The sequence below is a fragment of the Dendropsophus ebraccatus genome, chromosome 4 (genome assembly GCF_027789765.1).
Source record: "Dendropsophus ebraccatus isolate aDenEbr1 chromosome 4, aDenEbr1.pat, whole genome shotgun sequence".
NCBI classification, from domain to species: Eukaryota; Metazoa; Chordata; class Amphibia; order Anura; family Hylidae; genus Dendropsophus; species Dendropsophus ebraccatus.
This window is the reverse complement of record NC_091457.1, coordinates 39,830,756-39,845,338: the sequence shown is the minus strand read 5'-3', so window position 1 is coordinate 39,845,338 and position 14,583 is coordinate 39,830,756. Positions and strand designations below refer to the sequence as shown.

The following is a 14,583-nucleotide window of genomic DNA, read 5'->3' as shown; positions in this document are numbered from 1 at the left end:
GCAGTGTGCCCGCAGCCTATGATCTCTCCAGCAGTCACAGCTATATGACATCATTACGCCTTCTGGAGGATTCATCCCACAGCTCACAGACTTGAGCCAGAAGATGGAGGGTCCTGCTGCTGTCCTGCAGTAGGTGAGTACCACATGTTAGTTTCTTTATGTGTGAGCACAGCATGGGGTATTATGTGGGTTGGGGGGGGGGGCTGTGTACATCAGGGGACAATATTACTTTGGGGGCTGTAGAGAACAGGGGCCATTATTACTGTGGTTGGTGGACTGTACACAAGAGGGCATTATTACTATGGGTGGGGGTGCATAGCAGGGGCATTATTTCTGTGGGTGGGAATACTATACACAACAGGGGGCATTATTACTATGGGGACACAGCAGGGGGCATTATTGCTGTGTAAGGGTTTGTGCACACTGAGTCATTTTGATGGAAACTCCGTTGCGGAATTCTTAGCTCGAGCCTGCTCGTGGACTGTGACGGGCACGCTTGTCTCTGCCCGTGTCATAGACCCCATCTTATGCAGGGGCGGATTCTTTCATCTGTCCAAAGAATGAACTTGATCAAAATCTAAGGGGATGTGATATACAGCACGTTTACATTAATTTTTTTTTTAGTTATCATGCTGTAAAATAAAGCTATACTCACTTGTATCCAGGTCTTGATGAAAAAAAGAAACTAAGCGCAGGAAGTCTTGCCAGTACAGAGTGTCACGGCTGGCTCAAAGCGTCCATCAATCAAATGAGTGCCTTCTCTATGAGTGCACAGGTGACCTTATAAACATATGTAAACCTGTACACTCATCTCAGACAATGCACTCATCCCAGACAATGACTTGATGGGCATCTCCCGAATTTGAAAAAATGTTGCAGACTGGTGCCTCATCTCTTGTAAGATTAAAAGGCAATTTAAAGGGGTAGTGCGGCGCTAAACAATTATACAGTAAATAACACACATTACAAAGTTATACAACTTTCTAATGTATGTTATGTTAGTGAATGGCCCCCTTCCCCGTGTTTCCCCCACCCACGCTAGACCTGGAAGTCGACCCCCATCTGCCATCTTGGGACAATGATGTCATCTTCGGGAGGCGGACGAACCTCTCTGACCGCCCCTCGTGCCGGCCCCCCTCTGCCGCATCATCAGCTGCTCAGCCGCGATTAGCTGAGCATAACTGTGCTCAGCCAATCGCGGCTGAGCAGCTGATGACGCCGCAGAGGGGGGGCTGGCATGAAGGAGGGCTGGTACGGCCCGGCCGGCCGGCCTCCCGAAGATTACACCAATGTCACAAGATGGCGGACAGGGGTTGACACGGATCAGGTGAGTATAGAGCACTACACTTCCGGGTCTAGCGTGGGTGGGGGGGAACACGGGGAAGGGGGCCATTCACTAACATAACATACATTACAAAGTTGTATAACTTTGTAATGTGTGTTATTTAGTGAACAATTGTTAAGCGCCGCACTACCCCTTTAAATGTAGAGTGTGCAGTTTTGTAGCTGTACCTGCTCTCTGTTCTCCCCCCGCTATCCTCAAGTTCTAATAAAAGCCGGATTTTATTCAAGCTGCAGCTGGTGAGTGCCATTCTTTGCCTCTTATACTTTGGTTATTGTTACTGCTTTTGGATTGAGCACCGCATATGCTGCTGGATACATAGTCTGAACAGGTACACCTGCCATATGATTGTAAGTGAGAGCAGTGCCGTCTGCTATATCTCTATTTGATTGTTTTCTGCCACCAGTAGCGTTGCTGCTTTTCCAGATATTGCAGCAGCAACAACAATACTGCCCATACGTCTAACTTTGGCAGGAAGCAGGTTGATAAGAAATATCTTGCCAGTTCCACCTGGGGCATCAAGAAAGAAGAGACCTTGAGAGCCATTTTCAATTATTTCAAGTAGCCTGTGATATGCTATTTTCTAGAGATGAGCGAATCACTTGGAAATTCGTTTTGCGAAGTTCGCGAATATGCACACACCATTTGCAAATATTCGCGAATTACATATAACCAAATTTAATTTATTACAGTTAAACTATAGTAGCTACAATAGTGGGACTATTAAAAAAGGGCAAATTTGTAAAAAGTTGAAAAATGTTGATTTTTTAAAAATGTCAATCAGTCTGTCAATCATTAAATTTCCACCACGGACAGCAGTGGACATCAGTAGATCCGCGACGTAAACTCATTTTTGTCCCAGGACAGCAGCGGACATTGCTAAAATAGTGGACATCATGGGCATCATTGGACGCCAGGGAATCAGTGGCATAAAATGAGTCTTTCTCACAGGACAGCATTGGACATTGTAAAGAGGAAGCTCCATCAGGGGCAATGTCTTAGCCCTAGAGGTGCCAGGAATGTGACTTTGCGCTCCTCAGTCCGTGCTGGGCGACCGAGGAAGCGCTGAGCCTATGGTTGTTTTTCATTTTGCAGTATCTGTCTGAATGCGGTCTTAGCTTCCTAGCCACACCCGCATTGCCTGTTACACTCTGGCAGTGCTGGGGTTAATCCTTCTTTAGGCTGGGTTCACACTAAGTATATTTCAGTCAGTATTGTGGTCCTCATATTGCAACGAAAACCAGGAGTGGATTGAAAACACAGAAAGGCTCTGTCCACACAATGTTGAAATTGAGTGGATGGCCGCCATTTAATGGCAAATATTTGCTGTTATTTTAAAATAACGGCTGTTGCATTGAAATAATGGCAGTTATTTACTGTTATATGGCGGCCATCCACTCAATTTAACATTGTATGAACAGATCCTTTCTGTGTTTTTAATCCACTCCTGGTTTTGGTTGCAATATGAGGACCACAATACTGACTGAAATATACATAGTGTGAACATAGCCTTAGGCCTGTCCAGCTGAGCGGGGTGCTATGATCAGGGCTGATCCAATCAGCTGCTCCTAATCCCAGATAATTATCAGCTAGCTCCTCATTTCCTTTAAGTTATACTCTGCTAAAGCTTTTACCTCTGATATTGTCTGTGAATTTCTGACCATTGACTTTGTTTCCTGACTTCCCTGTTTTGCCGCCTGTCCTGACCTTACCGCCTGACTTTGACTACTCTTTTGGACCTTTTTTTTAGTACCTAAGCCGCCCGATGTTGCTCACTTGGATTGTCTACTCTGGCTTATTGTGTTTGTTTTGTCTGTCCTGTGTTACACTTTATCAGTGTAGGGACTGCCATTGTGGTTGTCCGTGGCTGTTTAGGGCCGTTGATGCAAGTAGGTAGGGACAGAAGGTGGGTTCTAGTGGCTAGGGCTCACTGTCTTGTCCTGTTCCCTACTTCGGTCTGGCTCTTCTTCAGGAGTTCTTTCAGTCCTGGGAAGAAGCAGAGGAACCTATGCATAATGAGGTGAAGGTAGAACACTGGAATTTACAGTCCATGGCAGATGTGTGTCTTTTTTAACATACTAAACCCCAACAAAACATAACCCCCTGTGGCATGGTGTGGCTGTAAGAGGCAGTACTGTGCCTGAGGAGTGGGAATAGGGGTTTAGGTGGAGCTCCTGGTCCTTATACTCCACTCCAACCTAAGAGCTGATGAGGCTCTGAAACCCACCTGGTGGAGCTCTGTTAGAGACTGCAGAGCTTCCCAGGTGATGGCTCCCAGGTGAAGACTCCCAGGGTGGAAGAACACAGGCAGTGCTAGGCCTGTGGGAGCTGCAGCCAAGGAATCTTGTTGAGACCAGTGGATCTGGTAGTGTTGAGCAGTGGGCTCAGAAGTGACAGCTAGGGAAGCTGTGTAGTACAGTCAGTGGCTAGACGGCCTAGGTTTTACTTTATTTGCAAAGTGTTGCTTATGTCTTATGTTTTTTCTTAGACTGACAAATAAAGCGAATATGGTCAGTTTAAAGCATTCAGCACTGACTGGACTGAAGTTTGTGATGTGCCAACCATCTCAGACCCAGGAGATGGCGATCCCAGCGAGGGAGTAACCCCCAGATTGTCACACCCCCAAACAATAGCAAATGAATGCAATATGGCGAAATAAACACATTATATGGTTTTAGAACCAGGCACTTTTACTTAAATAAAATGTTGCAATTAATATAAAACTTTTTAAAAGCAGACTTAAAAATCATGGCAGATGCCAGGCACATTTCTTAAACGGTACTGTAAACATTTTTTACACCGTAGTCCTTGTAGTCCCACATATAACTTGGGTAGTCCTGCCACTAAGTGGTTAAACAGTATCTCAGTAACTCAGCGCAACTGCCTCTGGTAGAGAGCCAAGATGGCGGCTCTGCCCTTGGCGCTGGACAAGGGTGGTCGCTCTTCTTCTGGTGGGAGTGGTAAAAAGGCTGGAAGCCGTGCCGCTTCTGCTGCTCCCCATGGTGCTGTGGTGGAGGACTCAGCCGAGACCCCTGCAGGCGTTGTCGACACATCTTTCTCCACTTTGGCGGCAGTGCCAGAACCGCTGAGCGCCTTCACTCCCAGCGCCAGGTGCAGATGCCAGGTGGCATTCACCTCCACAACTGTGGCAGTGGCGACATCCCGGAGGGTTGGTGGACCAGGACACAGTGGACACTGCAGTATCTGGCTTCTCAATCACCAGGGTGGCCTCTGCTGGTGCGGTTGGTACCTCGATGGCCGCCTCTGGAACGGCTGCGGGAACCGCTTGAACTGGTGGAGCTGCTGGGACCGGAACCATTGGAGCTGCTTCTGCAGCTGCTGCTGAAGCTGGAGCCAGAGGGGAGAGAGGCGCTGGTTCAGCTGTGCTGGACACGGAGGCTCTCCTGTCAGAGCGTGAGGGTGGCAGCGGAAGCAAGCGCAGCCCTTGTGGAGTCTAGCTGAGGGCTACGGAGGGCCTTTGTGGATCCTAAGACCAGTCGTCCTCCATACCGCTGTAAGGTGGGGGCGGTATTCTGGTCACACCCGCTGCCCACCAACCTCGGGGCCCCAGCATGGGGGTGAACTCTACCTGCTCTCCCGGGAACAGGGTATGCAGAGGCTCTGGGCGGTCACGAAGCTTCACCGAGGCCCGGTTAACAAAGTACCATTTGGGTCCATTGTTGTCCTCTATGAAGCTGAAGCTGAACTCTCGTACAATCCCCTGCAGCCGCAAGGGACGAGCATCCTTCTCAGTGGGCTCACTTAGTCTCTGGCGGATCTCCCGCTCACGGTCCATCCTCTCTTTGTAGGACTGCTGATACTTAAGGTCAGCTGTGGTGCAGGTCTGCTCTCTGGAACGGGGCTCCTGTACCTTACAGGCTCTGTGGATCTCCTGGAGGACCTGCTGCAGACAATCCTCATCCCCGGAGAACCACTGTGGTATCACAGGCCCCTCTGGGCTCGGTGGCCTGCCGCCCATCAGTCGGGGCTGTATCACTACCCCTTCCTCCCAGGGGATGACAGGGACCTGGCGCGTTTGAGTCTCTAGCGGCGTTGCCAAATCTGATTCGGGAGCCACAAGTGCTCAGAGGAGGTGGAGACAGGCTGCGGCCTGGGCATGTCCTCTGGCTTGTCGATAATGGCAGCTGCGGGAGCTTAGGACTCATGGTGCTGCTGGCTTGTCATGCTGCCAACTTCTGAACCATCTCCTTTTATGGGCGTTCCACATTCCGCCCACTACCTGTGTGGGATGGAGGCACTGTTTCTCCTATCTCCAGCCAGAGTGCCATCTGCTTCAACAGGCGACCACTGTGTACGAGGGGCGGGGACTACACAGAGCTGCTGAATAGCGATTTTTACCTTATTCTATGGGAGAAAGGGATTATTAATAATCCCTTTCTCCCATAGAGTAACCATATAACTGTATGCCAACACGAACAGCCACAATCGCGGCCGCCATCTTTGGTGAGTTTTTGAAGCGAATCGGGTGAAATTCGCTACGCAATGCAAAGCGAATTTATCGTTGAATTTATCTGCGAATATTGCTTCGCCTGAATTGCTTCGCTCATCCTTACTAGCTTCTAATCTGGAGCTTTGTCCATCTAAGACTCTTTCAAATTGACTTCAGCCAACAGCTGTGTTTTGTCATAACTTGTTTCCCTAAGGTAGCTACTGCTTATGAAAGCAGCACCAAGTCTTGTTGGGCAGGTCATACCAAACTCACTTCATTTTTTGCCATTGTCATTTGAATGACTTTGTCTTCCAGTATGATTTTTACCTTGTTCAATATGGCATCTGTGAAACTATGTGAGGGGTTATTGACCTCTTGGTGAGCCAGATATAAAACCCCATCTGCCATCTGTTGACAATGTGGATCCAAAGAGCACAGCAAGTAAGAATTTTTGCAAGCAGTTCCCTTATTTTGGGTGCAGAGTGGCTTGTTGCTGCCTCAGTGAGACAGTCATGTAAATGGTGATCTTCTACAAGAAGGCCAAGCAGGCCTTGTGGTATGAAGCACACACCGTGCCTTGTTTTTACCGTTAAACATGTGCATAAAGCAGTGTCCTTGCAAAACTATCTTCAAACTAACTTCAAAGAATGCTGTGGGGATTGTCCTGGGTGCATTTTGCACCCTTTCAGCTAAATTATCAGCTGTGAAGAACACTCTCACCATTTTCAAGATGGATACTGCAGGGCCCTCTTAACAGCATTATGGGCCACTGGGCAGAGGTGCGAATTGCTCCCCCCCCCCCACGGCCGCCACCATCAAAACCCCCCCATCTTTGCATATAGTGCCCCACATAGTAGCCAATGCCCCCATATAGTGCCCCCATAGTAGCCAATCCCCCCATATAGTGCCCCCCATAGTAGCCAATCCCCCCATAGTAGCCAATCCCCCCCATAGTAGCCAGTGTCCCCCATAGTAGCCAGTGTCCCCCATAGTAGCCAGTGCCCCCACATAGTAGCCAGTGCCCCCACATAGTAGCCAGTGCCCCCCATAGTAGCCAGTGCCCCCATAGTAGCCAGTGCCCCCCATAGAAGCCAGTGCCCCCCATAGTAGCCAGTGCCCCCATAGTAGCCAGTGCCCCCATAGTAGCCAGTGCCCCCCATAGTAGCCAATCCCCCCTGCCAAACAGAAAAACAACAAACCAGTTACTCGCCCGTCTGCCGGCCCCAGCAGCTGATGTCTCCCGGCAGCTCACACTCCCGTCATCCTCCGGGCACAGGAAGCGGGGTACATAAAGACTTCCTGTGCCGGAAGTGTCCTGCAGTTTCTATCATGAATGATAGAGGCTGCACGACACATCCGGGACACAGGCAGCGTCTGGGCTTCTTATCTGCTCAGCTGAGCGGCAATAGAAGGGGCGGGCGGATGGGGTCGCTCAGGGCCACTTACTATGCATATGCATAGTGAGCGGCAATAGGGGGCGGGCGGGACGGCTTCCTTGTGGTGCTCGGCACTGCTTGGAGCCGTCTTCGCTTTATAGGACGCACTTAGTTTTTCCTCCCACTTTGGGAGGAAAAAGAGTGCGTCTCATAAAGCGAAAAATACGGGTATGTCACAGCGGGCAGGGGCCCCCTATGACGCAAGGGCCCCCGGGCAGCCGCCTACCATGCTCAATGGGTAAGACGGCCCTGGGATACTGAGTTGTTGACAGTCGGATATCTCTCATGCATTGAAAAGCTGAAAATTCTCCAAACTGACACATTAGAGCTAATGTAACGTCCAGTATGTTACTGCCGGACCTCATCCTGCAAGTCATTTTAAGCTGCGATGCCAATGACAGCCTGATGTGAGCCTTTATATATGTATTTGCAAATGTATTTGATAGCTTTAACAGAACGGCAAAACTCAACGTTTATGTGGGCATCAAACATTTTGCATAGTAGTGGACTGTAAGGCACCACAAAGCAGTTATCAATCTCAAAGTCATTAGGTTTGAAAACCTGTTTGCCATCAACAGCCTGCAACAGTGTTGACTTTCTTTGTAAATGAATAGCCGCCTATTCCTGGCCTTCTACTTCTATATAACAGATACCCATGGCCATCCGTCTAGACCGCAGGGCCCATTAATGATTTGGGTCATAACTGTTGAAAACAGGATCCACAGAATAATTAGAAAGATGTGCCCTTTGTTAATCACCTGACCCAATCTCTTTCATTTTTGTCAAAAGACTAGAGCGATCAAGTCTTGCCTATCTTTTGAAGACTGATTCTAATAGAGCAAATATGTAATGTCTTTGGATTGCAAGTGAAAGTAATAAACAAATCTGTCCTATAGTTTTGAAGATAAGTCATGGCATCCTTGGCATACTCATGCATGTAACATGAACTTCCTACAAAGCTTGAGGGCCAAATAACTTACCCTCCTAAAGTCTCAACAGATCTATCATTATGAATAGTATCTCGTAGGTGCATATAACTCTCCACACTGAGCTCTTTTGGGTGGGCTCTGATGTAACAGAAGTGCTCAAATTCAATTTTGGCATACATATCTACAATAAACTAGTGAAACAGGTCTCTGTATACCAACAAAGGATTTGTGATGTGAGAATGTTGACTGCCAATCATGAGCATAGAAGCATAAAAGTCCATTGCTGAAACAGAGTTTGGACCTGAGGGATTCCAAAGTGATATCCATCACATCCATCCCACAATATCAGTGGATACTGCAGTGCATTATATGACCTATGAAATTCAGATATGCTCCGAAGCTGATTATCATGCTTTTGTAAGATGCTATCTCTCTTATCAAAGTTATCACCAACCATCACAATGCAGGTGCTTTATCTGCCTTGATAATAACCTTATGATCATCTTAAGCCATTTTTTCAATTGCTGCCATATGCTGCGTTCACACAAAGCGATAATTCGCCCAATCAATCATTTAACGATTTTGAAGCAACAATTTGGTTTTTATAACATTAAGCGTTTAGACAAATAAATCGTTAGAAAAATCATTAGAAAATTTGTAAGAAAAATAATTATTGCGATTGTTTTTAAGATCGCTTAAGCCCATCTTTCACATAGGGTGAATTTTTGAAAGACTGTTTACATGAAGCAATCTGCTAATTTTTAGCGAACGACGATTTGAGAACATGTTGAAAGATCAAAATGAAGGATTTCTCGCTCGTCGGTTTGCTGTGTTTACATGGAACGATTATCGCTCAAATGCGATCGTTATTGCGAAAATTCGAACGATAATTGTTACGTGTAAACGCAGCATTAAACAGATTGATATAGGGATTATGCTAATGCAGCCTGTCCTGTAATTTAAAGTGTCACTGTCGTTTTAACTTTCAAAATCTAAATCAACAGTAGATGTAAAATAAAGCAATAAAGTTTGCAATGTACATTCATTTTCTTTTTATCATGGAAAAAAGCACTTCCTGTGTTCTGACTTTTTTTTTTTTCAAAGAGTCTAAAAACAGGAAGTCCTGTGTTTCAGAGGCCATCTGAGCGGTCACAGAGAGAAGGTAGTCATGTGATTGATGGACACATTGAGCCGTGACTCTCTGTACTGGCCGGAATTCCCGTGTTAAGTCTGTTTTTTTCAGCCAGCGCAAGTCAGAAAATCTGCCTTTAGGAGACTGGACCTGGATTTCTGGTAAGTATAGCTTTGTTTTACAGCATGATAACAACAAAAAAAAAATAATAAATGTAAATTGCAAACTTGCTTTATATTACATCTACTGTTGATTCAGACTTTGAAAGGCATAATGACAGTGACACTTAAAGTATTGTTTCCTGCTTGATAGTTGGAAATTTACTGTGATGGGCATTTGCCTCTACCTGATCATCACCAATGAAGTAGATCCGTTGGAAGGCATGTTGCTGATTCTGTACAGGCAAAAGAGAGGGAATAAGATTGGATATCTGACCCTTCATCTTAAATGTGGACATGAAACCACTTTCATTAATTTCATTTGGTCTGTTTTTCCCCAGCCATCTCCTTGTGAGCTCACACCAGGGATTCTTTGGATCTGCACATTCATGTCTGCCCCTTTTTCTTGGAGTACAGCTTGCTCTCTTGATGGGCAGGCAAGGAATGGGGGTTGCGGTAAGGTGGGGAGGAGGCGTGGCCTTCTTCTGCACCTGATTAACCATGATTTAAACTTGCTAGATGAATTGTCAGATGCAACTATTGTGTCTAATTTATTGTTTACTATCTATGGTTCTCAGTATCTGCATATATATATATATATATATATATATATATATACACTTCACCATATGAGTTTCCTAGTCCTATTAAGTATATTCCCCAGTATCTACACGAAACTATTCCTTTGTCCTATTAGCTGGGTGTAGTTGAGGGAGAGTCTGAACTTTCCTTCACAGTGGGAGAAAACCCCCTCCCCTCTATCATGCGGCTCCATTAGAATCAATGGCCGGTGCTCGAGAATAGACCGGTGGGAACCGGCCCTGGTTCAAAAAAGGATTGCGGCACTGGCATCCCCACACCAGTCTATCCATGTAAATATCAGAAAAGCGATGTATCGATGGTACATTCGCTTTAAGTATCTAGGATCAGCCAAAAATCACTAATTGCAGTTCCTAGAAGTACCCATGGTTCCTTGTACAACTTCCCCTTCAAGCTCAGAAAGAGACAGTACAGAGTCATAAGAGAACTCTGCTACCCAATATACTTAAGTCCATCCACTCGGGTTCCCGAACTGAGAATTCCCACTGTCGGTAGAAATGCAGGCCCTTTCCTGGCTGTTTAAAGAGCACCTGACAAACTCTCTACCTTAGTTTCCCTTGGTCTCACCTCCAACCCTCGTCCTCCTTGCTGCTCAGCTTAAACTCCAACTGTTACTTCTTGTTCCCCTCGTTTAGCAGCTTTTCTACTTGTTCTTAGTTCAACTTGTCTCATAGACAGCTGTTAAACTTGTCTCAACTCTTGGACAGCTAATCACATTGTCTCAGCTAAACCTTGTCTCTGCAAGCCTTTTATGTGGAGCATATTAGCTTACTCCACCCCCCTCCTAGCAGGTTCTCAAAATACCTTGAACTTCTACACTACCTAGAGCAGTTCCCACTAGTCAGAGTAACGTTTTTTTTTCATAACGATCAACGTTTAGACGGTACGATATATCGTACGGAAATCCGTTTTGCGATTGTTTTGCAATCGCTTAAAGCCTATCTCACATTGTCGGCGAACGACTGTTCACACGGAACGATCTACATTTTTTTTGCCAATGATCAACAACAATATGAGAACTTGTTGAAAGATCAAAATGAACGATTTCTCGCTCGTCGTTTGAATGTTCGCTGCGTTTACACGTACTATTATCGTTTGAATTTGATCGTTATCGTGCGAATTTGCACAATAATCGTTCCCTGTAAACGCAGCATAACCCATAGTTATTAAATGTTGGTACCTGTAAGAAGAAACTCTTCTGCCTTAGCAATAGAAGATCACTGCTGTGCCTTACGTTTGCACGGTTTTCTATTCCTCCTCCAATAATTCATGCACAAGGAAGGAGCCTCTATCTCCTGAATTTACCTGTTGAAAGAAGAAAAGGAAGAGGTTACTCTGCAGTTAAGGTACTGTAGGTGGGTAAAAAATTTCATATAGACAGCTTAGGACCGCTGAGGCAGATCTTTGGTTATAGTGACCTTATCTTCCTATAGGTTTTTTTTTTTTTTCCCAAAGAGAGATTATTCTATAGTACAAAGTGTAATTTCTCACTGCAGCTTCAATGATTGCAGTTACCTGCCTGGCCAATGGCTCTCTGACTTAAAGGAAAATTATCAGCAGGTAAGTCTGTACGAACTTGCTGATATCTCCCTGTAGCCGCTTTCAAAGGGAATGTATCAAAAATGGCAGGACATAGAAATCTAACAAAAGCAGTGTCGGCTAAAAGAAGATATCAGCAGGTTCATATGGACAGACCAATTGATAGTTTCCCTTTAATAGGATGGTATTTATCTTACCAGCGCACTTGGCCGCTGGTAGAGTTTTAACCAATAGCAGTGGTGCATTCCCTCTCTATATGTGACACATTGGTCAGCAAGAAGCTACACTCAATGAAGCTCATGCAACATAACCTGCAACTTCTTGGTACTAGAGATGAGCAATTTGGCGTGAATTGGATATGTTTAGAATTTTACTAAATTATTGCAGCCCAGCTGCTCATTGTACTGTACATGAGCAGGAATTATCTGCTCCTGTACATACTCTGCATAGGCAATTTCAAGAAAATGGGGGCAATTCTAAATCCGAATTTGGAACCAAATGCAAAATAAATTTAGACGGTCTGATTCGCTGAATCCAACTTGAAGATTTCGATCACCGCTACTTGAGACACTGTGAAATACTCATCATTAGATTTCATAGGCTCTTGGCTAAACTCGGTGGCAGGTTTGTAATATTCACCCTTTTGTAGAAATTGGTCAAGACAGTATATTTGTTTATTGGGCTGCCATTACATCAAGTGCTGCTCATGCAGCAAAGTAAGCATCATGTAAACTTATACTAACAATATCGTTTTCACAGGTTGGGAGTACAACACCTTCCTTTGAAGAAATTACTCAGGAGATATCGTCAAAAGGACCTCAAACACCTGACAAGGTATATTAGGAAATATTAGGGAGCCTCCTAAAATGTCTCCCCCTACATTCACAGCCTTTTTTCAGATGGCAAACAAGTCTAGAGGAGGGACCAACAAAGGACACACAAAGTCACTAAAACCTGTAGAACCCACAGAAGGCCACTTTACATTAGCTGCACCAGAGACTCTCTACCTCCTCCCACTCTGGCCACACTCTTCCTCTAATACTTTCCCTACCCCTGCTTAGAAGCCTACCAATTAGTGTTCCTCCTCAGTCCTTGGCTGGCCATTGGAAGTACTCAGTGGCACTGTAGCAAACCGCACACCTCTGAGTAGAGCTATAGTAAGGAGTATGTTTAGACCTACATAGAAGGGCAGAAAGTAGACTACCAATAACAGTGAGGGATAGGGGGGCTTAAAGGGACACATACACTGGTAATGATACACCACACTACCACCCGCCTTCCCTTTTCCCCATCTCTGGTTGACCTTCCTAATCCCTCCCTTATAAATGCACAATAAACAACAAATGCACCTTAAGGCTACAGTATGTTCACACGCTGTGAACATCTGGCCGTTCCGAGACCCCGGCCGGGACACGGAACGGCCGGAGTCTGCCCGTGAATCCGTTCAAGAAGCACTTCTGGTAGCTTTTTTTTTTTTTCAAATCTGTATTTTATTTTTTCAACATTAAAGCAATTACATATGATATTTTGGCTTTTCATTGTACACAATGAACCAACACAATTAGTAGTATAAGGTCAACATTCTACATAACAGAGAATTAACAGTCCACATGAAAAGAAAGTATGTGCTGTTCACTGATGGTGATAGATAGGTTATGTCCCGTGAGAGGTCCTTCCCAGGATATAAGTCGGGGTTGAGAGGCCACTTCAGTGGGGGTCGGGACTCTGTGATCCGGCTATAGAGACCGTCCTAGGGAGGATCTCTTATAGCTGCAAAGTGGGGAGATCCAGTGGAGGTAAGGGTACATCTGGCAGGAGATATCGCTTGGTATAGGCCATTCAGTCTGTTGGCTTGTAGTCATCAGATAAGTTTGTGTCATTCCTTAGAGTACGGCTGGTTAAGTTATGGTGCACTGTTGTATAGCGGTAGTTTGAGATTTAAGAACTGTCTATCACCGTTTCAGAGGTATGAGGTCACTATTCAAACCTCTAGAGGGTATACCCAGTGTGTGTACTATATAAGAGGAAGTAAAGGATAAAAGATAGAAAAGAGGAGAGCAGACAAGATAGCTTTAAGCCGTCAACTTTATAATTTCTCATAATTCTACTACCAGGTGATAAACGATACAGCAGTATATCATGATATAACTAGGGGCGTCCCAATGGATAAGTTGGATTCCCTGGTTACGTTAAAGGGGTTGGCCACTTTATAGTAAAGTAGTTCAGTGTACAGTATTAGTAACTGTACTCACTGTATATACTGACAGCAGCTCCCTGTGCTAAAAACAGACTCCCTTCCTCCAGGCTGTGCTGCCTTGCTATGTGGTCAGTCTGTCCGTAAGATGGCTGACATGGAGGAGCATGTGACCATGCCCCACCCCCCCAGTGTCCATAGACATATACAGGCTCAGTGGTGGACACTGGGGGGTGGGGCATGGTCACATGCTACTCCATGTCGGCCATCTTATGGACAGAAACACCACAGAGCAGGACAGCACAGCCTGGAGGAAGGGAGTCTGATGTTAGCTCTATAAGGTATACAGGCAACAAGTTTGGCAAACGGTACAGACGGGTCAGGCATGAATTATAAATTGAGAAATAGGCACAGGTCAGGATACACGGAAAATCGGCAAATTGACAGAAAGACAACATCCATGCAGGAAAGCAATAACACTCAGGCAAAAAAGAGCAGGTATAAATTGGTGCCGCTATCTCTGGATTGACTGAAAGAAGTAGCAGGTTGAGACAGGTTAAATCCAGTGCAGGCCAAAAGGAGGAAGCAGACACAAGGATGTCAGTGCCGAAAAACACCCCTAGGACTAGCATGGAGTTCAGCAGAGGATAGAAGTGCGGAGGTGAGCAGGAGCGTTACCCAGGCGATGCTGCCGATGGTAAATATTGGTTTGCCGTCAGGTAGTGCACAACGCCTTTACATTAAAGGGGTTATCCAGCACTACAAAAACATGGCCACTTTCTTCCAGAGACAGCCCCACTCTT

The 14,583-nt window shown here is 45.7% G+C and overlaps 1 protein-coding gene across 1 annotated transcript in view; it reads left to right on the top strand.

Moving 5' to 3' along the window:
* The window catches only part of LOC138789263 (mucin-2-like), a 100,809-nt gene that overhangs the window by 51,041 nt on the left and 35,185 nt on the right, over positions 1–14,583 (top strand). Inside the window, exon 15 of the mRNA XM_069967864.1 lies at positions 12,346–12,420. Within this exon, the coding sequence (XP_069823965.1) occupies positions 12,346–12,420 (75 nt within the window). The remainder of the gene's footprint in view (positions 1–12,345; positions 12,421–14,583) is intronic.